Source organism: Oxyura jamaicensis, chromosome 1, assembly GCF_011077185.1.
Source record: "Oxyura jamaicensis isolate SHBP4307 breed ruddy duck chromosome 1, BPBGC_Ojam_1.0, whole genome shotgun sequence".
Classification (NCBI taxonomy): domain Eukaryota; kingdom Metazoa; phylum Chordata; class Aves; order Anseriformes; family Anatidae; genus Oxyura; species Oxyura jamaicensis.
The window spans coordinates 108,182,007-108,206,318 of NC_048893.1; the positions used below are offsets into that span (position 1 = coordinate 108,182,007).

General features: G+C 43.3%; 1 protein-coding gene across 2 annotated transcripts in view; it reads left to right on the forward strand.

The window, feature by feature from the left end:
- HUNK (hormonally up-regulated Neu-associated kinase) overlaps positions 1 to 24,312 on the forward strand; it is a 57,399-nt gene that overhangs the window by 2,725 nt on the left and 30,362 nt on the right. For both annotated transcript variants that reach the window (XM_035315608.1, XM_035315610.1), the window contains exons 2-3: positions 16,022 to 16,314; positions 24,021 to 24,076. In XM_035315608.1, the coding sequence (XP_035171499.1) occupies positions 16,022 to 16,314; positions 24,021 to 24,076 (349 nt within the window). The remainder of the gene's footprint in view (positions 1 to 16,021; positions 16,315 to 24,020; positions 24,077 to 24,312) is intronic.

The following is a 24,312-nucleotide window of genomic DNA, read 5'->3' on the forward strand; positions in this document are numbered from 1 at the left end:
GTCACCAGATTATCTGACTTCGGCCAGGGGTGCCCAACCAGGTTTTGATTTCCAGCAGACATTAGCAACTCTGGAGGAGTTAATGCGCATTATTGTTTCAGAAAATTGTGTATTTAGAAATGAAATCTATGGATTAATGAGTCCCCAGCTAGGCTCGGATCCATTGCACTGACACAATGCATTGTACAGAATCAAGGCAATGCGGAGTGAATGCCAAAAATCTGCCATTACCTCACCCTGAAATCGCTAGGAGCTAAAGAGGTCTTCAAGAGAGCATGAGATGGTGTGTGCTGTGGGCCAAACGCTAGTTGCTTTACCAGCTGCTCCAAGGGCAGCTGGCTGGATTATGCATTTGGAGTACAGCGTGTGGGACTGCAACCAACAGCTCTTACGAGCGCCTGAGCACGGGAGGGTGAGCTAAGGTGAGATCTTAAACCTTAGCTGCGAGTGTCTGCAGCGCTGGGCTTTAAATCCAATCCGCTGCAGTGCTTCTTGTGGTTTATGTTACCATAATGTCAGGCATGTTATTATTTTCTGGGCTTGAAAGATGTTTGGTAATGCCTGATGCAATTAAGCGTATTTTAGCTGAGCACGGGAGAATGCTGAACAGATTATTCTTTCCATTGCTTTTGAACAAAAATATCACAGCCTATAATCTAAGATTTTGGAGTAAAAGGCTGATTTGTCAGATCAGCTCAGGCAGTCTTTATTGCCAGTCCTAAGGAAACGTAGTTTCTCTATGAAGAGCAAGCCAATTTAGATTTAAATTGTGGCTACGAAACCCTGCTGAGCTAGCTGTATTGTTATTCAGCTAACTTTTGCAGCCTGTGCACAAGATACTCCCGGATTGTTCCAAGCTTGAGGCTCGGCATGGTCTATCCCTGGGCAGCAGAAAGCGGGCAATATTGCAAGAAAATATCTTTGTGTAGTTTCAGACAGCTGAAATTGGGTTCCTGACAATGCAGGGGGGTAATATGCTCTACTGGTAGACTGGACAGATTGTGTTATCCGCTGTGGACCCCAGTGAAATGTCTCAGTAACTCCATACAGCATCACAGGATGGCAGTATATTGAGGGGAGAGAACGGCATGAGCGTGAGTCTTTATAAACAAACTTGACCCGAGATTGTTTTTATCTACTTTTAGGTACAATCTTTAGCTCAACAAAAAAAAGACATTGAAGCAAATTGAATCATTTGACTTCTCATCCACTGAAAGTCGTGTTTATCAGTTTCTTTAGCGCTATTGTTAAGCTCAAAAAGGGGACATTTTTAGTTACGTGAATCGAGTGGTTTTCTGTAACAATGCTACTTAGTGGGAAGTGGCTGCTAAAAATACAGTTTACCAGCTTCTATGAGGGCAAAGCAATTAATATTGAAAGTGGCCTTTTCACAAAAGGGTTTGCTTTCAGAATGCATTTCTGTGTTAAAGATTCTAAAAAAAAATATGAAAAAAAAAAAAGCTGCATTTGAGATTCTTGGAAGTGCTGGGGAGGGCTGCGTGGGCAGCTGCACCCCAGGGAGGGAACAGGGGAGGTGTTCTCAGAGGGCACCTGGGCAGCGGCCCCTCAGGCTCTGGCCCCTGCTGGTGGCACGTTGCTCTGCCTGTGCATTTCTGCTGGGACGTCATGGTCTGTCGTCACCTTCTGAAGCAGATCAATGGGTGCAAGAGCTGGGGGGAGCTGTACGGCTCCGCAGCTCTGCGGTGGGTGCTGAGCCATGGGGGCTCAAGCTGCCTCAGGGAGGCAGAGGTGGTCGGGCGGTTGTGTTGCTGCCCTACGCCAGCCGAGGCTGTTGGCTCCTAAAATCCTTGGTGTGGTGGGGAAAACTGTCAGACAAACTGTACCCTGGTCTCAACATCCCGTTTCTAATCCCTTGCTGGCATCGAGGACATATGTTGAGTTGCTCATGGGCTCGCTACCAGGAGCAAAGGCTGGAGTGATGCGTTTTGCATAATTCCTATCTTCCAGCAGTGTCCCCTAGGAAACTCACCAACCCTTCAGGATAATATAGGCAGATGGACACAGGAACATGGACAGAAGTAATGCCAGTATACATCAGTAGATGTTACAATTCCATACACATTTAATGCTTTGCATTTTATGCAAAGTTAACACATGCTATGGTGCTAAAATTGCCTTCAGTAAATTCATTCTTTTCCTCTTATGTTCTGCCATGGGCTTGAGGGAACTGGGGCTTGACTTGGTGGCCAAAAGCATTTGGGTGCATCGGAAGATGAGATCTTGCCTTGTTCCTGCCCTCAATAACTGTGCCACCCCTGTAACACTGCTGTTCTTTGTTTGGGAAACCAAAACCTGGTGGTAGGCCTCACATGAAGGGCTTCTGCATTAGGATTTGCCATCGTCAGCCGTGCCTGTATCCCAAGATCCAGGGCTGCCTAAGTAGTAATGCAGCTTGGGAACAGAGAAATGTGGTTTGTCTCATACATAGTTCTAGGATCTTAAACTTTGTCTGATTTGAGTTTGGGGGGCTGTGTGTGCATGGGGCCAAGCCATTTTACCAAGCAAGTGGGCCAGAAAGTTATTTACCATAAACAAAAGTTGAGTTTCTAATGTGGCCATCGGTCTTTCAGTCCAACCCTTTGTTTCTACTCCCAAATACTGTCAGGCTGCAAATTGTCCTTCCTCCAGTGCTACTTGTATATCAGTTTCCTCAATGTATTTGTGCTCTCACTGTAAGCATTTAATTAGTAGTTCTCTTCTTAACTATTTCCTCTACATATTTTAAAATTTTATCTATACCCCCCAAAAAAGCTTGCTTAAGAAAGTACTTACCATAAATTTGCATGGTGGCTTTCTTTTGGGATTTTTATTAACAGCTGCCAACTGTTACACCTGGATGATGTGTTATGATGCCGCTCTTAATTATATGCACCGAGGAAGTGAAATGAGGGTGTTTCTTCAGCCTTAATTTTGACATTTCTTTGCTTCTAAGTGTTTGCTTTCACAGCTCTGACACCGTTCTTTTCACAGAGGTTTGTGTACGTGCACGCAGATGCATAATTTGTATTGAAGCCACTAACATATGCTTTCGTTAACATGCGATACTTCAGAGAAGGATTTCAAGGGTGCTGTCATGGTTGCAGTGACATGAGTAAGGACTTGGCTGGAAGCAGGACCAGACAACTGGATGCTTTGTCACCACAAAGTTCTCCGAAGTGTGTTCATTTAAGAATTTGAGCGCGGGACAGAATAAACACCAGACTGCTGATGTGTGCTCACCTGCTCGGTCTCTTGTATGAGCACCTGCTAATAGTTGGTTCTTCGGGAGAATAACCAGTTGCAACAGGCACTTGTTATAAAGCCACACTCTTGACTCTAACCCTTTTCTATGTTGCATGCTTGGAGTAAGCAAGAATAGGCCTGAATAGGCAAGAGAGCCTGTTCATTATCGCAGTCTGCTTCTTCCAGGAAGCTTGTTTTAATATTTATCAGCTGTAGCTTGCAACTTGTTCTGCAATGAGCTGAATTGATGCACATGTGGCAGTTGCTTATCCTCTTGAGATAATCTGCTTTCAAGTTTACATTCAGCAGTTTTAAGGACGTCACTAACAGTGCATGTCAGCAATGTGCTGCTTCTCATACAGACCGTTATAATTTTAGTGGCATAGGCAGGATTGAGGGAAGCTGTGTGTTTAAGCTGAATTGATACCAGGTGTAGTTCTTCTGTGGCACTCACATCTGGATCCCTGTATTTGTTCTCCCAAGTTTTGTGTTTTTAACATATTTAATGATGTGTAAAGCTGTGAGCCGGTTTTTGTAGGCATGCGTTACCTACAAGAGTGTTAGTAATTAAAACACGTCTAGCTTTCCACGTCTCGCAGTTTGCTGTATCCCTTTTTATACTAATGAGCTGGGGAATGCTACCATAGCTTCATGCTTTTCGGTGGACATAACACATTAGGCATCTTCACCCCTCTGCCCTTGTGAGTCTACACTCGGGAAAGTGGATGTTATTAATGTTGTTTACCTCACAAGTAAAGCAGTCATGAGGTGACGTGATGGCCCTTCTGGAGACTGAATGGTAATAATAGCCTAAAAGCCAAGCTGTTGTGTTGTATAAACAACACTAGACAAATAGGCTGAAAGTTCATGTGCTAGTCTTTGAGATCTTAAAGAGGGATCTAAAACCATCCATAACCAGTGGTTATGTAGATATTGGCCAGAAGAAGAGTTATGTGGGTTGCTGCGTGGGTGCTCACCTGGCGCCATGGGATGCAGCTGGACCAGGATAGGTGCAGCCTATCCCGAGCACCTTCTGCTTGCAGCGTGGTCTCACTTTGCACTACTTCTTTTCCAGATTGGCTTAACTACTATTTTCAGCTAAGCTGAAGAGCAAAAACCTCAAACCTCTTCATTCTGTGTCTCTGTAAAACCTTTTCTGCTCTACTTTCCTGATGTGCTGTCTGTTGGCCAATCTCCTCGAGGGCATGAACTTAGCGGTGCCAGTGTTTTCAGTGGGCTGATGGAGCTGGCGCTGATGAAGAGAGACAGGGAGTTTTTTTCTGGTAAGTTTTACTGCAGAAAGAGAGAAGCTGCAACCACAAGCACGACCCTGTGGCCTGTGCTAGGACAGAGGTGCCCGTTTCTAAACTGATGAGGTGAAGCACTGCCAAAATTGTGTTTGGTGTTGGTGCTTGTAGGGAACAGAGCCAAACGTCCTCCTCCTGAGGGGAAAGACTGCTTCGGGAAAGAGTAGTTGAGCATTTAACGTGGTCCCCGAGGAAGACCACCTACAAAAGCTGGTGCTGCCTCGACCAAAGCTTTCCTTCCTGTGCATGCTCTGCTGCAGTATTACGCTGCTAAGCTGCAAGTCTGGCGCTTGCAACGTGGGACCCAGTTGAGCTCTTCTCATTCCTGGCGTGAGATCAGGTGCCACCAGGAAAATCATCGCAACAAAGAGAACTAAAAAAAGATAAGTTATATATAATGAAGTTCCTTTGCTTTCTGCCTGTTGTGGAAGATTGTCATGGAAACATTTTTTTTTTTTCAAAGAATAAATTCATTTTCTGTGATTAATGTCCACAGAACTAAGGGAGAGAACACACAGAACGTATATATATATAAACTTTATTGGTGACACCCCTTTCTTGGTTCCCAATGGTTGTTTATGTTTTATCTACTGTATTTTAAATCGCTATAACTGGGCTTCGAAAGCAGTGGTTCTTGTTGATGTAACAAACATCTTTTTTTCTTTCCCCCCCCCTCTTCTCCCCCCCTTTTTTTTTAATCATAAAGCTGTATTGGTGTTAAGGCACCTTAGATTAGGGACACTTGGTCTTCTGTAGGTTCAGTTATGGATCTGATCACTAAAATGTGAAGCATTTGGGACTGTTTAATATGAAACATGCCACAGGTCCATGATCATGCAAGGGGCAAGCGGCATTAGCCGCAAGGTTTCTCGTATGAGGAGTGGTGCTGGAGGAATGTTACTCGGTATCAGTTCTCCGCTTTTGTTTCCCCACAAGTAACCTGAGATCCTCATCCATCTCGCTGTGACAGAAGATGTTTTCAGCGTTAAAAAAGCGAGTTTTAGTTTATCAGAAGCAGCTGGATAGGATATGGTTCATTTGTGACCGAGGCATGGAGCATGCCTTGCTGTGCTCCAGCGCTCGCTGCTTCCTGTTGTCCTAGCAGCTTACTGGGGCCGTGTCTGGGTGAAGAAGACCTCTGGTTTCCCAGCAGTTGTCACACAGCTTCCTTCTTGCTGGCTCTAAGTAGCCATCAGCTGTGGTCAGTGTAAAATAAAGACCTTGCTCCTCTTAGCAGGCTTTCCCTCAGCTGCAGCGGCTGCACATCAGGCCCCCATGTGCTTGTGTAACAGGACCTGAAAAACATCTTTCCCTCTAGCTGTTAATACCTTGAGCTCAAAAGAGATCTTGAATTGAGTGATGGATGGTCTTTTAGCATGTCAAAGAGCCCTTTTCTGCAAAATAGCTAATATTTGGAAAGTGATACCGGGCAAATATTTTTACATTTCAACAGCTGGGCAAATCCAGCCATTTCAGGCATTCAGACACATGCTTTCTTCTCGCAGCACGTGGCCCAGACCTGAAGGCTGTTTTTGACAAGCCTTTAAGGATTTCTTGGGGAACCTCGGTCTCGCATCGTCGTTTATCTCCGCCTCCGGCTTTCTGCCGCCACCACGTCCATCGGTCTCTGCGTAATCTCTCTTGACTTGTGTAGATATTGCTAGAGGCCAGGGAGGTAAAATGTGCTCCTGTCCTCAGGGGATACCATTATTGCTACCCCCTTAATTAGCTGACCAAGAGAGCAGTGAAAGGTCGCTGGAATTGTTTTTTTTCTGCCAAAGGCTAGGCAGATCCCACCCGTGACCCACTCAGGACAGGGGTCCTGCCGGTAGATGTGCCGGCGCTGTAGCAGCATGGACTCCTGCTTCCCAGGCTCCTGTGCTGGGCTCTGAATGTCCTCCATCCATACATCATACACATTCTGCTGGTTTGGACATAGAGCTCCAAGAAAAAGTGTAATTTGTGGGGATTTCCATACAGATTCCATATGTTCTGATTTCCATACAGAACATATGGGAAAGGGCAGAATCGCTGCAGCCCCTTACCTCAAAACCATCTCCTGGCAGTCACTGAAGGTCTGGCCATGTCAGGTGGCAGAGATGCTCACAGATAAGGGTATGTCTTTCAGTTTGAAAATGGAGTGAAGCAGAAGATGAGAAGGTAGTTAGCCTTATGGAAACAGCAGAGCAGAAGTATGTCCAGCAGAGGATATCTGTAGTTACCTGTGAAGTATGGCTTGATGTTACCCGTAAATATGGTGTGAAGTAAAAAGCATGTTGAAGAGAAATATGGCTGGGAATGGCTCTCCTCCAGTGAAGCTGAGCTGCTCTGTGGAAATAGACCATGCTGAAGAAGGCATTAGTTGTGTGTTAGATCAGCAGTTACCTCTGTTTCCTTCCTGACTGACTGAAGGAGGAGGAAGCATTGCAGAAATATGGGGAATGCTGTACCACGTAAAAGGGCATGAAGGTAGATCACAAGGAAACTCTGACCAGTCTGTGCTCACAGCCTTGCAATATCGACTGCTTTAAAGCCTTCATACGGTCTGCCCTTGCACATAGCGTGGTGGGAGCAGCCCTATAGTATGTCCTTACAAACTCCAGTCCCTTGACGCATCAGGACTCTGTATCCTCATGGAAACACTGATTTGACTGTGCTGATGCAATAGGCGGCGGCAGCGTGGGCGAGCAGGGCTGTCTGCAGGAGCATCAATATTTGCCTGAGTCCTCGTGACACTTCGTGTCTTCTGTGCCACAGAGCTCAAGAAAGGATGTCGGAGGGATCTTTCAACATTTGCATCCCTTGATGTGACTGCTAATTGCTCCCAGACTGTCTTGCCTAGCTCAACTCCAGTCTTCCCGTGCTGTGCCTTGCCCCTGTCTTTACTGGGACCAGAGATGCTTCTCACCTGTACAATCATTAAAGCTCGAAGGGATCACGGTGGTCATCCAGCCTGACCTCCTGTGTAAGACAAGAGCTGGTATTCTCTTTGGGCATATCTGTATCAATGTTTTGTTGAGCTATTGCACACTCCCGGGGAGGGGGGATTCAAAATCTACTTTCATCTCTGTAAGATAAGATGTTCCTATCACTGCTTCACTGCACCTATAAAGCATGGATCATGCTTACAGCCTGAGTTTGCCCAACTTCACCTTTTGGACAGTTAATTTTATTTTTCTAAAGAGCTGTCTGTTATCAGCAGTCCTTTCCTCCTGCAGGTACTTGCAGAAAATCATCGTCACTGCTTAGTTTTCTCTTAATTAAAATTTTTGAGCTTCAGGCTGATACTATGACAAACAGTTCTTGGACCTCAGACTGTCCTGAAGCTCTTTTCAGAACTCTTTGCAAACTTTTAACATCATTCTTGAAGTGCTTGCGCCAGAACTAGATATAGTAATCTAATAATAGTCCCCAGTGCCATGTACAGGTGTAATTAATACCTTTTCTTACCTTAACAAATACATCCTGCTTATGCTTTTAAGGATTACATTTAAGTTAGCTGTGACATCAAGAGGGTTCATTTGCTTATCTGAATCCTTTTGCACATTGCTGGGTACTGTTGTCTTTGCATTGTAGGTAATGGGAAGATTTTTTTCTTATCTCCCAGTGATTTGATTCTTTCCATTCAAGCTGCCTTCAACCTGAAGTATACGAATGAGCATACTGTGAGCTACTTTCCTGTTTATAAAAGTTTATTCTCCTTCAGGGGCTGATTTAAAGCTTTCCTGACTGTCTCGTCTGCCAACAGAGAGAGTGGTCCCCTGTGTACTAAGACATTTATCCCGTACTTATCTGTCCAGCAGCTGTTTTTATCTCTTGCTAAACCCCAAACTCTTGGCTTACGCTGTCATGGACTCTGAAGAGAGGACAATATTTTAACAGAAGTGACTCCTCCCTATGTTTTTTAATTGTTGATTTTACTAATTCCAGAGCAAATATAAATGAAAAAGAACATATAATTCAGCTGTCCTACAAAGAGCAAACACAAAAGTTATCAAAGGCTGAACATCACCACTCAACTGTGAAGCAGAGAGATGATACTGCTTGTTTAACATGAAATCTCAATGCATCTCTAATTGTATTGCTGAGAAGCCTTTTCAGTGCGTATACATGCACATGCATGCAAGTTTAACTCAGTCTCTGATCCTCCTATTCCATTCATAGCAAGCACACAAGGCAAGTATAAAAGGTATCAGATGGCCATGGTTGAATGGTTGGTCTTTTCTATCCTTGATAAATAGAACAGATGTCATTCTTGTGGAAAAGTCTGCCTTCACGCGTTGCTGTAGGTTTGGATGATTGCTTACTTCCTTGAAGTGAATGGCTAGGCTGTAAGGAGAATGGTTAACAAGCATTTATCTTCTTGTAATACTTTTAGAAATGCTCTGCAGTCTTCTTTGAGAGCAGTTCTTGAAAAGATGCTGGCATTTGTTAAGGAACTGGGCATCCAAGCAGGATAGCTGAGGGGAGTTCCTCCAGAAGTGCCACCCCAGGACCACTTCAGGCAGATCCTCTTAATCAGCTGCTACGGGCTGCCAGGTAATTTGGTGAATGCCAGCTTCAGGCCATGGAGAAGGTTAAATTTGTGTTTCTGTAATGGCGCATGGACTCATCCACATCTGACAGTCGAGCAGAAAAGCTCTGACTTCTCCCTGTCCTGAGCAGAGTATGCATGGACCTTTCTGAAGGTGTACAGCTTATTGTTTGCTGGTATGCATTTACTTGGATGATCCTTTTCTTTAATGCTTTGTTTCTTGAGATGTTGGTACTTATGATCTATGAATGTATTCCACTGCTGTACTATAAAATTTACCAAGCTAAACAGCTAATGCAAAGAATAAACACCATCCGGTGAAAGAAGTCAGCATTTTCTAATCCTTGGATTCAGTTACGAAAAGCAACTTATATGCCTGGTTGGTTGGTTGCTTGGTTGCCCAACCTGAGATACCCTGAAAGGGATTGCTCTCAAGAACATGCTGAGAACTGGGCAGGCTTCAAAGACAGGTCTATTTAGTATGACCTGATTTGGCGCCCCAAAATCACCATCCAGCTTTGAAAACGAAGCTCAGATTTTTGTAGTGAGAGCAGTGGTAATTACAAAGCAAGCTACGAGTGGTGCCAGACAGCTGTCACCCAAAGGAAGGAAAAAAAGAAAATGAATTCACTGCATGAGTCGCCTTGGGCACCTCAAAAAATAACTGGAGATCGACTTGCACTAACTATGGCTGTATGAAATACCTATGTGGCCTGGCTCTTTGTCTCATTCTCCTCTAAGCATAAATCAGGAAATAAAGGTTTGGATTATGGTGGAGGCTCAGTCCTTCCCATTGACCATCCTCCTGGCTGCACTCAGTAACCTGTGACTCTGAGTTTCATGTGAATGGTCAGGGTACACTGGGACAGTGCTGAGAACTGGCTCTGCTGCCTGGCTTGGCATCATCTCAGCAGGGCTGCCACCAGTAGTTCTGGAAAAAAAAAAAAAAAAAAAAGAAACAAGGAGGGATGTGGAGGTGGGGAGGGGAGGAGGTGTCTCTCCAATAGTCTATAGCTGAAGTTTCTCCTCTTGTGTTGTGTTGGTCTCCTGGCCAAATCCCACAGTGCCTGCGGATTCTTATTCAAACCAGCTTCCTCTCAGTTCAGCCGGAGCTCCTTTTGGCAGAGATCTGCAGGAACTGGCTTCCTCTTATTAAAAGTTAGGAGCGAATTTGCAGAAGGAAACTATTCAAGTGGCTGGATAAGTGGGAAAACTCTTTAAGAGTCCTCTAAATGTCATACCCTGAGGTCACGTGCAGTCTTCTGTTCTCTATAAAGGTAAACATGTTATAACATTTTTTGCTAGGCTCGGGCTATTGCTATGAAACTGTTCTTCCAGTTGTTACCGCAAGCGTCTGACATGAGTATTGTTTAAGACCTCTTGACTTCGACTCAGCAAACAGGCCATTGAGAAAAACCATTTTCTGGCAAAGAGGAAGGCTTCCTTCCACTGAGATTCATCCGCCTGCCAAGAGACAGCCTGCGTAAAGGCATCCAATCTGGCAAGCAAGAAACCTGAGGTGAAATTAGGACCTGGGTTCCCTGGGTGCTAACATACCGTGTGACTGAAGTCACTGGTAGTCATATGCTTGCTAACTTAGTTTAATTCGGGAGGAATGATGGTGTGTTGTAACTGGATGAAGCCTGAGATTCACCAGGGAAAAGCTAGGTAGAGAGAGGTTTTTGTTGCAAAACCATAGCTTGAACAAAGCTCTTTACAGCTTTGGAAACAAACAGAACCCAGTAACTTAAAACACACACACACAAACACCACCCACAAAAACAAACAAACAAAAACTATTAGCCTCCATCAACTTTGCATATATTTGAAAATCAGCTGCATAGCAGGCTTGGCTTGCCACCCCCTCCAATGTTTTGTTTTGTGTGTTTGTTCAACTTCATTGTGGTATCCAACATTTGGCTTCCCATCAGCAGGACGCTGCAGGAATACCTATCAGAAGTATTACTCCTTGACCCATGGTTTCTCTGAATGTCACCGGTGGAGTTACAAGCCTCAGAAGGGGCAGGGGAAGGGATGAGTGTGGCTTCAGCACACCAAGCACCACGAGGTTCCTCCTTCCTAGCACAGCATCCCCATCCTCAGCTTTGTGGGTCTGGCATACTGTCAGGGCATGGATCTGGGGAGCTGGGCCTGCACAGCGTGCCCCTTGCACAGATGTACAGACTGCCCCAGGGCTTCCCTTGGGAGATGTCAGGGTGAGCCCAGCAGAAACCCTTTGTGTGCTGTGTGCTGGGTCAGCCTGAGACAGCATGTGTTGGAGGAGAGGCAGAGTCAGCTTCGGCAGCAGGATACTGGGTATGGACAGCCTTTTGCGGGGTGGTCTGCTGAGGTCTGTCTGTGGTCAGGTCTGAAGGCAGGGGTCTGGCTTTTGGGCAAGTCATTCCTTCCAGAATAAAGTTTTTCCTTGCCTTGCGTTTGAGGAGAAGAAGGGAAGAATGCAATAGGCAAGGAGGAACCGAGGCATTATTTGTCCTCACTTGGGCTCATGGGGAAACTCCAAATGCTTCCCCTGAGCTGCCTTCCATGCCCTGTTGCAATTTTATTTGTGAAGGTATGGCTGTTTATAAAGAGCATGCAAAATGTGCTTTCTCTGGATGCTGAAGCCCTTGCTCCCAGCTTTCTCCAGGCAACATCTGGTCCTTTAAACTGTCTCTTCTTGCTTTTTCTCAGGGCCTTGCTGTGACTGTTTTTGTGCTGTCTGGTGCCAGCCAGCTCCACCCCCTGCCTCTCTCTTGCAGCTTCAGAAACCCTCCTGAAGCACTAAGTGGCAAAAATCCTCCTCCCACGCGTGTCAAACGTGTGCCTTTGTTTGGGTGATGGCACGTGCCTGTATTTGCCGATGTTGGTTTAGCTGCTGGGTTCTGCAAGCAATGCAACCGTCTCCTACAACTATCTTTGGAGAATAGTGGTGTTTACACTTCCCCCTCACCTCCGTTCCAGTACATTTTAGCCCAGCCTGAACTATTTTAGTGCAACGATCGAGAGAAGCAGCAATTGCTCATATGATGTGTCACACCATAAACTTCAGGAAAGTAATTCATTCCAACAGTAATTCTAGGACTCTGGAACCAAAAATATGGCCTATTACTCATCTTCGTATCTCATACCACAGAATAACCTAAACCATTTATTTATTTACACAGCAAAGATTTAGCCAAAAGCAAAGTGTTGAATGTCAAGAGCCACTGTTGATACATATTCAGAGTAATTACTTGCTTTATCATTTATTTTTATTTCTATGCCAATATAGGCTGGCAATTCAAGTCAGGAGATAAGCGTGATGCAAAGAACCCCCACGTGAAACTTGGGAGAGCAAAACAGAATAATTGTCATATCTTGAGTAGGTTGTGAAAGCTTGAATGTGTTTGCTTTGTGGTTAGCTAACATCTACAGTATTTTCTATACTGAATGCTTTTTCCTTCTGCATGGATGAAAATTTCAGGTGTATGCGTGCATATGCACCATACGTGAGCCCGTGCATATTACATGTGTCAGGGCACATTCCGTCTCCACTTACCTCAGTGTAACTCTGGATGAAGTCAGACTCAGGGATATTGAGCTACGTCAACCCTGGAGTTACTGAGCACACAGTTTGATCCATAGATTTCCTCTGTATGCTTAAGAATGAATTGTAAATTGGAGAAAAATCCAAGAAACTCAAACAGGCAAAAACAAAAACTAAAACAAAAAAACCTACAACAAAACAAAACAACAACAAAACAACAACAACAAACCAAACCATCGGAGCTCTGCCTGACAGTGCTGACCCCCTATCATTGGGTCAACTGTGTATTTTTTTCTTTAGATATATGGAGGTTTCTTTAAAGCTTTTGAATAGCCCCTGAGATGGAGAGAGGAACATCCATCTGAAATATTTCTGGAGTGCCCTGTGCTACAGCATGGAACTAGGATAGGAGGCAAGGTCCTGCTTGCACTGTCCCAGGATCATGCAAGGTGTCACAGAAGCTCGTGTCCTCTCTGATATGGGAAAGGCAAGCTTTCCATAGTGTTAGTTGGTGTTTTACTCTTCTTCTTCCCCTATGCAAAGCTGTTGCTGAAACAAAACTGTTACTGCCTCCTTTGTCAGCTGGCTGTTAGCTGTGCTGGCAGACTTCTTGGACCTGATGCAAGGGGTGTTGAAGGTATGGAAAAGGCAGCTGAGACTCAAGGTTGGGTCTGAAGGCAGCTCTCCTGGGACAGATAGGGTGCCTGACCAAGCACCTGTCAAAATCAAGGAGAAAATTTGTCCTTAAGACGGAGATAGCTAATTCTTTGTGATGGTGAAAAAGTTGGCAAGTAGTCACTTAGTTGGCTCTGCCTCCTGGGTTCAGGTGTTTGCCCCTGTTCCCCACAACCATGCTCAGCCTGTGTAGGAGATATGCATGTGTTTAGTAATGTGCTTTTTTTAGTCAATGAATTCAGGATGACTTCCTGATATGGACAAGAGGTTACTGCTCCGTTTTGTTAATAACCCATGTTGTGTATCCTGCAGCTGTGGAAAACAGCAGCATTTTCGTGTGCATTGTTTTCAACTTTTGTAGAGGTTGTGTTGTGCTTCCAGCAAACAAACTGGTATATCATGTTTCTGTTACCCACGAATTTGTTTGTCCTCACCAGAATAGCTTTTGTGGTTTGCTGTCCAAATAATCCATGCAAGCCTCTGTGTTCTTGGTCTTATTTCATTAGATTGAAGAACATACTAATTTAAGACTGTTTCCTTGGTGAATCACCTGAGGCTTTCAAAAATGGTTAAGTAAAGCTCTGATTTGCCTGTTGTCTTATCTTAAAACAAAATGATCTTTCTTTAATGTGACTAGTCAGGAATGTAGCTTCCAGGCATTTATGGCTCTGATGCTGCTCCATATTTCACCCAGCCAGCTGTCACGCATGTGGTGTTTAGCCTTGCCTTCTTATCAAGGGTATTTCATTAGAATCATCTTTTAACAGCAGAAATGTGTCCAGCTCATAATGTGTGCTGCGATGCTGACTTCTATTTGTTAAGATAAACTATTCAGCCCAGACTCCTGTAGTTTTATTTTTCAATTCATCTGCTGATAAAAACTTGACTTTGACTCAAGGAGTTTGTGTTAACCTGTCTCGATTTATTTATTTATTTATTTTTGATTCTCTTTGCTGAAGGAAAACCAAATTGTTTACTAATTCAACCTTTCTTTTTCTTGTAGAAAAAAGGCTAGGCTAGCCAAACTGGGAGCTGTCACGTGCCTGATGTGACACTTTCTCATGCAGGGAGGTGGGCTAGGCATTTTGTGATCAACTTTGTCTCCCTGTCGCCCAAGACCAGCAGCCCACAATGCCGTGGATTTAACGATGTAGTTGGCTGTAGCTGGAAGTGAGCGTGCTGTGAGTAGGTAGCTTGTCAGCCATGAGGAGGAATGCTGTACAAGATGGAAATGGATGGAAGCCTGTTTGGCTTGAGATACTATCTAGGCATTGACAATTAGCAATTGAGTCAGTAAAACTCCAAGATTTTCCCCATGTTTGTTATTTCTTCTCATTGTAGGAATAAATTAATGCAGGAGGTCCTCCAAGGCCAAATCAAGGCACGCAGCAAAGATGCAAGTGTAGCATCTTTCTGTCTCCATCAGGGAGTGCAGAGGGATTGTGTCATTTTTTCTGCCTTCTGTTGGACCTGTAGGTGTGCAAACAAGAACCTTTCCAAACAGTTTCATGTAAAATTCAGCGTTGCACAGGAATACCAAGCACTGTATTTCCCTCCCCTCATCCTGACAAACAACTGCCACTTGAGTAATGATCAGTGAGCTGTTGGGGCTGGTGCATGCGTTAAAGGACTTCCTTTGTTGCAGAGCTCTGAGGAAATGAGGGGCAGGGGAGGAGGATCCAGTGCCTTTTGTTGCTCTGCTGGCATATGTTGTTAAATCATTGTATGTTGTTAAATCATTGTCTGGCACAGATGACCTGGAAGTCTGCGGCACGCACTCTAAATGAGAAATCTCAATAAATAAATATCTACAAATTTGAGGCAGATAAAGGCAGATACTAATTTATTGCAATTATTTAGTGCCTCCATTAAAACAGTAAAAGGAACCAGATTCTTTATGCGTAGAAAAGAGTGATATTCTCGCTGGTCCCGTCCTTTTGTTCTCATGTAGTGTCTGCACCAGCAGTAGGAATGAAAGCACTTCGACAGGGGCTAGACTGTGTCATAGGCTGTCAGGCAGAGTCTCTTTGCTTTTATTACATACTTTCATGATGGGCTTCAGCTGACTTGGACAGCTCTGAGTGGTATGCAATTCAGTACCTGCGTTTAAAAAAAAAAAAGTTTGGCCTCCTTTAATTTTGCTAAGTCGCTGAGTTCTAGAAGTAACAAGGGGATTGCCTTTCATGTACATTTTAAAAGAGAAAAAGAAATGTGCTAGGAGAGTTGTACCAAAACAATTGTTTTTCTTTTTTTTTTTTTTTTTCAGTCATGTAAAACTAACTCTTGGCCATAGTTTCAGGAACTTGTCATGGAAGCATATCATCTGAAGTTGTACGTCCTAAGCCAGGAAAAGCCAAAAATGACAATTAAAAACTTGTAAATACCAGCTTGGCGACTTTTTGAGATAGTAGATGAAATTGTCTAGCATTAAGTATGTTCAGTATTTGGGAGTGGTTAATAAGATCATTGTCTTCCCTTTGTTACCTATTTCCTTGCAATAACTTTTGTCTGTCATCGCACAAGGGGGTAATTGTCAGTGGAGGCTGGGGTTGCAAAATCAGCTGTTTCTCTGACCTGGGCAGCTGTGCCTGAAACAGTGGCGTATCAGCTGGGAATTACACCCCTTTATTTATTTATTTATTTATTTTTATTTTTGAGGTTGTTGGTGCAGGTTTAAAGCAATAAATCATTGGTGTGTGACTGCTAATAACCCCCCTCTCCTCTGTTTTTCACTAGGTGGCAGTGAAAGTAATTGACAAGAAAAGAGCCAAAAAGGACACTTATGTCACCAAGAATCTGCGACGGGAAGGGCAGATCCAGCAGATGATCCGCCACCCAAATATAGCCCAACTGTTGGATATACTGGAAACTGAGAACAGCTACTACCTTGTCATGGAGCTGTGCCCTGGTGGCAACCTGATGCACAAGATCTATGAGAAAAAAAGACTTGAAGAGCATGAAGCACGCAAATACATCAGGCAGCTTATTCTGGCAGTAGAACATCTTCATCGGGCAGGAGTAGTCCACAGGTAATCTTGAAAACCTTCTCTGGAACAAATTTATCTCAGAGTCTCAAAGTGGTGTCTATGCATGCATTTATAGCAAGGTGACTTCTTTTTGAAAGCATATTCTAGACAGCTTTTTGTCTAATCTTTAAGATATTGTTTAGCTGTTCATATTTTAGGCAATAAAGGTATCTCCAGAAAGCACTTGCCTAAATGTTTAACTTTAGGACAGTGCACAGGAGCTGCACTAACTCCATGTCCTTAAACACAGGCCTGTACTACGTCAACATAGGCCTGTACTACATTAGTACTATTCTGCTTCTTTGAAGCTCAGTACCAACATTAACTAATGTATAATTTCACTGTTTCTTTGAGGAGGTCACGTCTGCTGTTTTGCTGGTTGAAATACAGCAGTATAGGGAGATGAACTGATTTGGCCAAAGTCTGTTGAGGATGAAGCCTGAATGGGTTCACAGAAGTCCCTTGCTTGTGCTTCTCTGCTCTTTCCACTAACTGTATTGCCCCAATGGGACCTCGCAAGACTGGAGAAAGGAAAGTGCAATCCAGAGTATGCAGCTGTTCAGTTCATCTTTCAGTGTCTTCTCAGGAGACATCCAGAGCTGCTCCAATGCTCTGCGATGTGTTTCTTTCTTTAGGACCTTATTTTAATCAGTGCATAAGCAGGATGTTTACCTGGGCTCAAGGGGAAACAGGACAAGTTAATCAAATAGAGGTCTGCTGAGGGTTTCAGAATAGGGAATAGCCTTACTGTACCTCTGCCTGAAGCCCATGAGCAGCACCTGGCAGAGGCTGAGAGCGCACAGGTGGAGATACCACACATGATTGCCTGCCCCTATTTCCTTCTCCACTTATGTGCTCTTGGCTGCCATGGAGACAGGAGGATGGTGGGCTGATGTACCTTTGGTCTGACCCAGTATGCCTCTTATTCTGTTCCTAGGTGTATTTATAGGATGTTGTCTAAGAAGGAGACTACACTTTCTAAATTTGGGATGACGGGAGTCAAGTCTGAACTCCCACAGATTTGCCACGTGGCGCTGAGCAAGTCGTGTAGGCCCCATCCTCTTGGTACCAGGAGCGAGGCACCTGCATACTTCTGCAGATCTGGGACTTAATACTGCCAGGCTACACTGCTAGGCCCAGCTATACACTCCCAGAAACCTGCTTTTTTTTGGTCTTGAGGTCTCGCTGCTTGTTCTCTGTGGTCTTTTAGGGGTACATGCTACATGCACCTATAACCTCAGGTACACTGAGGTCTTATCTTGAGCTAAGCTTCTGGTACCTGGTACTGCACTATAAATATTTGAGCAGCAGCCAGGTCTAGTCTGCAGGTCCTCTATCAGCAGCTGAACTGCTGATCTCTTTAAATTATTAACCCTACAGTTTGGGGCATGGAAAAGGAAGAAGTCTATTTATTGCTTTAAAGGATCAATTCATATCCTGTATGTAGGGAGAGGAGGTGCGGGGGAAGAAAAAGGTCAATGTTTCCGAGAAGGGCAGAGAAAAACCTGTCAGGAACAGATGAGGGTGTTGAGCTTCTAGCAGCAGTGCTGAATTCAGCGGCAGCAGTCTCTCTCACAGGGAAATCTGCCCTCTGCTTAATGTCACAGTGTCCAGTGTGCTTATGGGGGGCTGGCAGGCCTGGCTTTGATTCCCTTGCTGGTCAGAGGATCCAAACTATCATAATATATCTGGATAACTAGCAGGTCCAATTCTGGTTATACCAATAAAATACTTTCTCTGCCTTAACTGTTAGCATCGTGGCTTACTCTGCAAACAAGGTATGTAGAGCAGCACAGAGACGCAAGAAAAACACAGGCGACCCAGTCCAGATTTCTTCTCCCGTCCCTCCGTGTGCAAGAGAGGGACAAGGACTAGTAGTCACCACAGGAGTTGTCCTTCAGCTTCTTGGGCTGTTAACCGTGGCAGCTCTAAAAACAGACTACTTAACTGAAGAGGGGAAAAAATAGTGCAGAAGTCTGATTCATGCTCACCCTGGATGAAATGACAGTGTTCTGTTGTTGTTATTGTTGTTATTTTTAAAACAGGTAAAAATAACAGAGCTTTCATTGAGGTGGTGATCTGTGGGTGTTCGCATTCGCTGTGTGTGAAACAAAACATGGCATTGTAGGCCAGGAAGCGGTCTGCTGTTTGCCTCTCTCAAAATGCTTTCCTCATTCACCCTGAATCAGGCAGAACATTGAAAAGTATGCACCGAACCTTTGATTACAAAAGTCACTGGCATTTTTGTCCGCATTATTCAGAGAATAATCTAGATGACTTGCCCTCTTCTCTAATTCAGGGTGAAAAAAAAAAAAACAGAAAGAATTTGCATAAAATTTGGTTACATTATTTGATGAATATTACTCAGCCGGCTGCATGATTTACAATCAAGACTTGGCATGGCAAAAAAGCACTCTGATCTTTGGACAAGAGCTGGGACCCAGAACTCAAAAGAAATGCCTCTTTTAGGAAGCAGTGTGACATGCAAGCAGTCAAAAAATTTTCAAGAAACCTCACTTTAATTTGAGAGATTAAAAAAATAATTTGAGTTTGACCATATTTTAAATTATAAATATTTCTTCTCTTATGATGTATGAAAGCTGCAGGTACCCCAGGGTAGGAACGGCATCTTTGATGAGGAGTGTCCAAGTTTCAGTGGCCACTTTCTGGAGAAAGAAATGCCGCTATTCTAAATATAATTCAGTGTAATCACTTGTTTCACTGCTTTTATCAGAAGAGCTGGTTGGTTGCTAAAAATACACTTGCCACAAGCTCGACTGTGAATCAGGTAGGAATATTTATCTTTCCCTCTGACAGAAGAAAACAAACCCAAATGGCAGTATCTGGTGAAGCTTTCTCTTTTCAGAGGGTGTTTACACAGGCCTTCATGCTGTCAAAAGGCAGGATGAACAATAAGCCCCTCGGGAGTGTGAGGACAACAGAGAAAACGAAGTGAAAGCCTTGGTGCTTGCAACTGCATCCCACAGGAAATTCTCAACAACCCTTTTAAAGTAATTTTAACAAAATTCAATCCCATTCAGTGCAATTACTGTCAGGATGTCAAAGAAAAGAATTTAATAATGTATTGGTAGCAAAGGTAGCTTTCTGTGTTTCCCCTTTTTTGGTCTTCATGGCAGTATATTCATACCTTCCACTGCCATTTTGTAATTAAAAGCAGATCAGGAGTTTGAGAGACATAAGAAAATAGTTGAGGTTTTGAGTGGTGTTTGTATATTTTTCCATAATACCCTTCTGGTCTTTCTATAGCACACCAAGCAGAGTAAGGTGGTATGATGATGCAGTTGCTTAGGGTGCTACAGGAATCCTTCTTTGGTAGCCACTAATTTGATACGTGTTGGCTTTTGTAACTTCCATCCCATTAATTTTAAGTGCCAGTAATCTGGCTGCTGCTGCAGTATTTACGACAGATCCTGCACTACAGAACAAAGTCTCTTTTTCAAGTGCAAAGCTGGTTTGTCTTTCTATTTTATGTCAGATTTCAAAATTACCTTTGGGCATTCTCTCTTGGACTGCTCTGCTGTAAACAAACTAAACATTGTCTTAGTAAAGACAATGGAACAAATTCCACTTTTAGAGAGTCAACCACATTGAATTCAGTGACTTTGTGGCTGATAGAAGAATCGGGCTCAGTAAATAATAGATAGCAAAGCAATGCCTTTGAAATGTGTGTTAACACGATGATGAACCCAAAACTCTGCACCCTTCCCAGCTCTTTCATGGGGCTATAAAGTGAGCTTGTGGGTTGGTAGTTGAGATGTGATTTTTGATGGCTCAAGCCTAAGGTAGCATGCTAAGTGAAGCAGGCTCATGTTGCTCAGTGTAGTCACTGGCTTGAGTAGGGGTTTCCAAAGTGGTCTGTGAAGCTCTAAGCAAATCCAGGGAAAAATCAGCTCCATCAATAGAAGAACAAACTCCAAACCTAAACAAGCCATCCCATGAAGCATGTCCCACTCTGAACTGAAGGTCTCCAGCAACTGCATGTCTTCTCCCCACCTCAGCTTCACATACTGTGGTACGTGTACAGCTGCATGGCCCTCCCAGTCACAAAGCAGCTGTGCCTTGTTGAAAAGTGCAAGCCATTTGCAAAATTACAGGAACCTCTGAGTCTGCAGGGACCTGCATATATGCCTAATGTTTAATTGCTCTGGGTCTTCCCATTGACTTCCAAGAAGGACTTCAAGCATTGTGCGTGTTGTAGCAAATAACTTGCGTTCTGCCTTGCAGTATACTGCCATTAAAAAATGTGCAAAAAGAAATCTCACTAGAATACATATGGTGGGATGTTTGCTTTTGTTTGTTTGTCAAACCATTTATAAGGTTGTGCATGAAATTCAGTGTTCCCTAACTTTTCAATGTAATGGTGCTATTTTTTTCCATTGCAAGGAATTAATGTAAGCATTCAAACAAAGTAGCAACTGAGATAAGCCTGCCTGTAAATAATAATAATAATATAGTAAAAATAATTAAAAACAGACAAAAACACTTATGTTGGAACCAGATTGAACTGCCATAATAAAACATTTAGGAACTTGAGGGAAATCAGTGCTGTCTCTACGGGATGATCTTAAGACAGATATAAAACCAGATTGCACAATCACACTTTTTGTCAAAAAGAAATAGCTGGTAATTTGGTGTATTGTTAAAGTCACTTAAAGTATTCACAGAATAAGCCCTCTGTCCTGTCTGACCATCAGGCTGTTTGCACTCCTGCTGACCTGGCCATGGGTGCCAGGTTCCTGCCGTACATCGGTACTGGTCATCTATGAGCAATGCTGGTGGCCATCCCAGAGGGATCAGGCTGCAGAGTGGTCCTGCCTTGCACCCTCTGGATAGTCCATGTCTGTGTAGCAGTGGTTCTCCAGCTATGGTCTAGTCTGGCTTTTCTTGGTCTGGTTTTGTACAGCTTTGTGTTTCTGAGACAGGTTTGTGTGGAATCTTCTCGTTAGGTTGTACCAAGGAGTGAAAATATGTTATCCTAGTTCCCAGCGTCACACCAAAAAAAGGGCCTTCATGTTGACATGGACTGACAAAAATGTGGTACATATGAACAATTAGATCAGCTACCGCTTACTGGCAAGTCTGCTGAGAATAGACATACGGGTGAATGGCTTTAATTAACCAGGTCTGATTGCACTCTATACTGAAGCTATATTTATTTATTTTTTCCTCTGATAGCTTTAAGATTCCCTGTAATATTTATCCTTGGTTTTATTTTTTTTTAACCATGAATCCTTTTAAATATCTTGTGTTTATTTTTAGCTCTTCTGTCGCTCATTTGTTATTCTAATTGCCTGCATGTCTTTTCGCCTCAACGTACAGCTTTCATCTTTCTATTTTCTTTCCTTTAGTTTTAAAACTTTACCTCTTTTTAGCTAATGTTTAATGTACTCAGAACTTCCAAATTGCCTTGCTTCTCGCTTTGAGAGGTTGTACTGAGTGTTTCAGTGTATGACTCGAAGTCCCACTTGGTTCTGTTGGTTTTTCAAGTCTTTTTTCTTTTCCATACTGTTTTTTTTGGCACTCTCTCTTGTTAAATACCTGGCCCCGGTATCTTTCTAGAGGCTAATCACCCTGTCTGTGGAAAAATCTCCATCTGCAAGCAATAAAGGCGTGACACGTGAAGAAATAAGCCCTTTTTTGGCAGTGGGGGGAAGTGGAAGTGGGTTGATCTGGATCCATCTGGCAAGGCACGTCACTCTTGTACCAAGCAATTTCTCAGCCGTGGTGGTTACCATACGGCAGAAGCTCCCTTTGGAGGAGGCAGAGAGGTGGGTTTGTAGCGCGTTGCAATGCATGGAGTTTCCTGCAAAGAGAGGAATGCCGCCGAATAGCAGAGATTTGCAAAATCCTCTTCTTCGATAGATTTATGTATCATTTCCCCTCTTTCTTTTCATGCATGAAGCAAGGAAAATCTGCAAGAAGTGCTAACTAGGGTATGGAAACATCTGTTCAATAGGGAGAAGGTCCTTGTGATTGTATGGGTGAAGTGAGTGTCATCCTACACGCAGATAATCTTCTTAGATTTATTTGAAAGAAAGCATGGACATAAAATGAGGGGAGGGGAACATTTACAAAAAAAGGCTTGGAGTTGGTCACAGTTATTTTTATTTCCCAGATCCTTTCCCGTGAAAGTGCTTTGTTTGGTTTGGTTGGTTTACTTGTCTTATTTTATTAAGCGTATATATTCATCTGCAACAGAGGCATTCTTCATTACTCCCTCTTCCTTACAAAGGCAAAATAACATGGATGTCACTGACTTCCCATAATTATAGCTGATGGCTTTATTATCCATTTTTTTCCAAAGTGTACTGAGAGAAACACCACTGGCAGTCTGAGCTATTGATATCCTGGCATGCTAATAGAAATATTTTATGTCTGGACTGTGGAAAAAATTCTTGTAAGAAAGACACAAGCAATTCCTAGAAGTCGTGTGGAAGTTGTGTAGCAACCTAAATGATTTTTCGTATTATACTTAATGCTTATACTGTAGTTGAACCATTTATTTATTTATTTATTCATTCACTGTTTTATTTTTTGGGAGAATAATCTTTGGGATATTTTTCTTATGTAGAACATGGTTTAGAAATGCACAACCACATTCTTAAATGATGAAAGAACACATGTAAAGTGAATGGAGTGCTCACAAATACATGTCAGCTGACTGGTTGGTAGTCTTGTAGAAGATGGCTGCTTTCATTTTATGCTCTCTTCCCCCAAATTGTTCCAGGCCCTAGTCTGTGAAGTGTTTCTGGGGAGGTCAAGCAGAGTAGCATGGTGGAGTAAGCACTGAAGTGGCACTCAGAAAACCTGTGTGAGGATTTCTCTCAGCTTTCTTACTAGCATACTAGATGGGATTAGGCAAACCATTTCAATCCCTCAGCCTCAGTTTTCAGCTCTAGCACATGAAAATCTTAGAATCATGGAATGATTTGGGTTGGAAAGGGGCCATCTAGTTCATCTAGACCATCCCGTTCCAACCCCTCTGCCATGGGCAGGACACCTCCTACCAGTCCAGGCTGCCCAAAACCCCATCCAGCCTGGTCTTGAACACTTCCAGGGATGGGGCATCCACAGCTTCTCTGGGCGACCTGTGCCAGTGCCTCACCACCCTCACTGCAAAAAAATTCTTCCTGGTACTATATTTCATCCTTACACTAGCATTCTAGTGTTGACCACCTCTGTAAAGTGTTTGGATGTCTCATCCCCATGGGGAGGCTGATTCTGGTCCCCAGAATTGTAGACAATATCAGAGAAGAGACATTTGGCTCCTCAAATCTCTGCGGTTTATTCTCCAACTACAGACAATGAAGAGACTTTGATTATGAGGAGCAATGAGAAAATGACCTCCAATTCAAAAACATATTTGAAATGTTTCCCATGTACAAGGTTTCTTCAGGCTTATAAGTACACAAGAAATTTAAAGAATCTGATTAATTACAGGATTTACTGACAAATGTTTGTAAATTCATTCTGTGCATGAAGAGTTGGTGTGAACCTGTATGTGAAAGTACTGGTAATTACGGAGAGGAGACAGTGCATGGGGCTTTCTGCTTTGAATGTGGAACTGTGTGCGCTGCTTTCATAATACCCGTTATTATATATATGAGTCTTGTAAATGAACTGATGAGGGTGATGGGAAGTTGCTTCATTATTTCAGAGGCTCACTCAAAATATTTTGTTTCTTTCAGAGACTTGAAGATAGAAAATCTGTTGCTAGATGAAGACAACAATATCAAGCTTATTGGTATGAAACTAGTTCGGCAATTCCAGTAATTAAAATTGGTAGTTTTATAAAGAGAATTTTAAGACTTCATAATCCTCCATGTGACAACTGCTAATGTTGCTGCAAAGAGGAGCTGGGAGAGTATAGATAGCAATCAAGCTGTTCCTGACAGCATCTTGTGAAAAAATGTTCCAAATAATTCAGCTTTAACTGGGTATGGGCATAATCCTTCATCTTCTAACCAGCGGCTTTCCTAT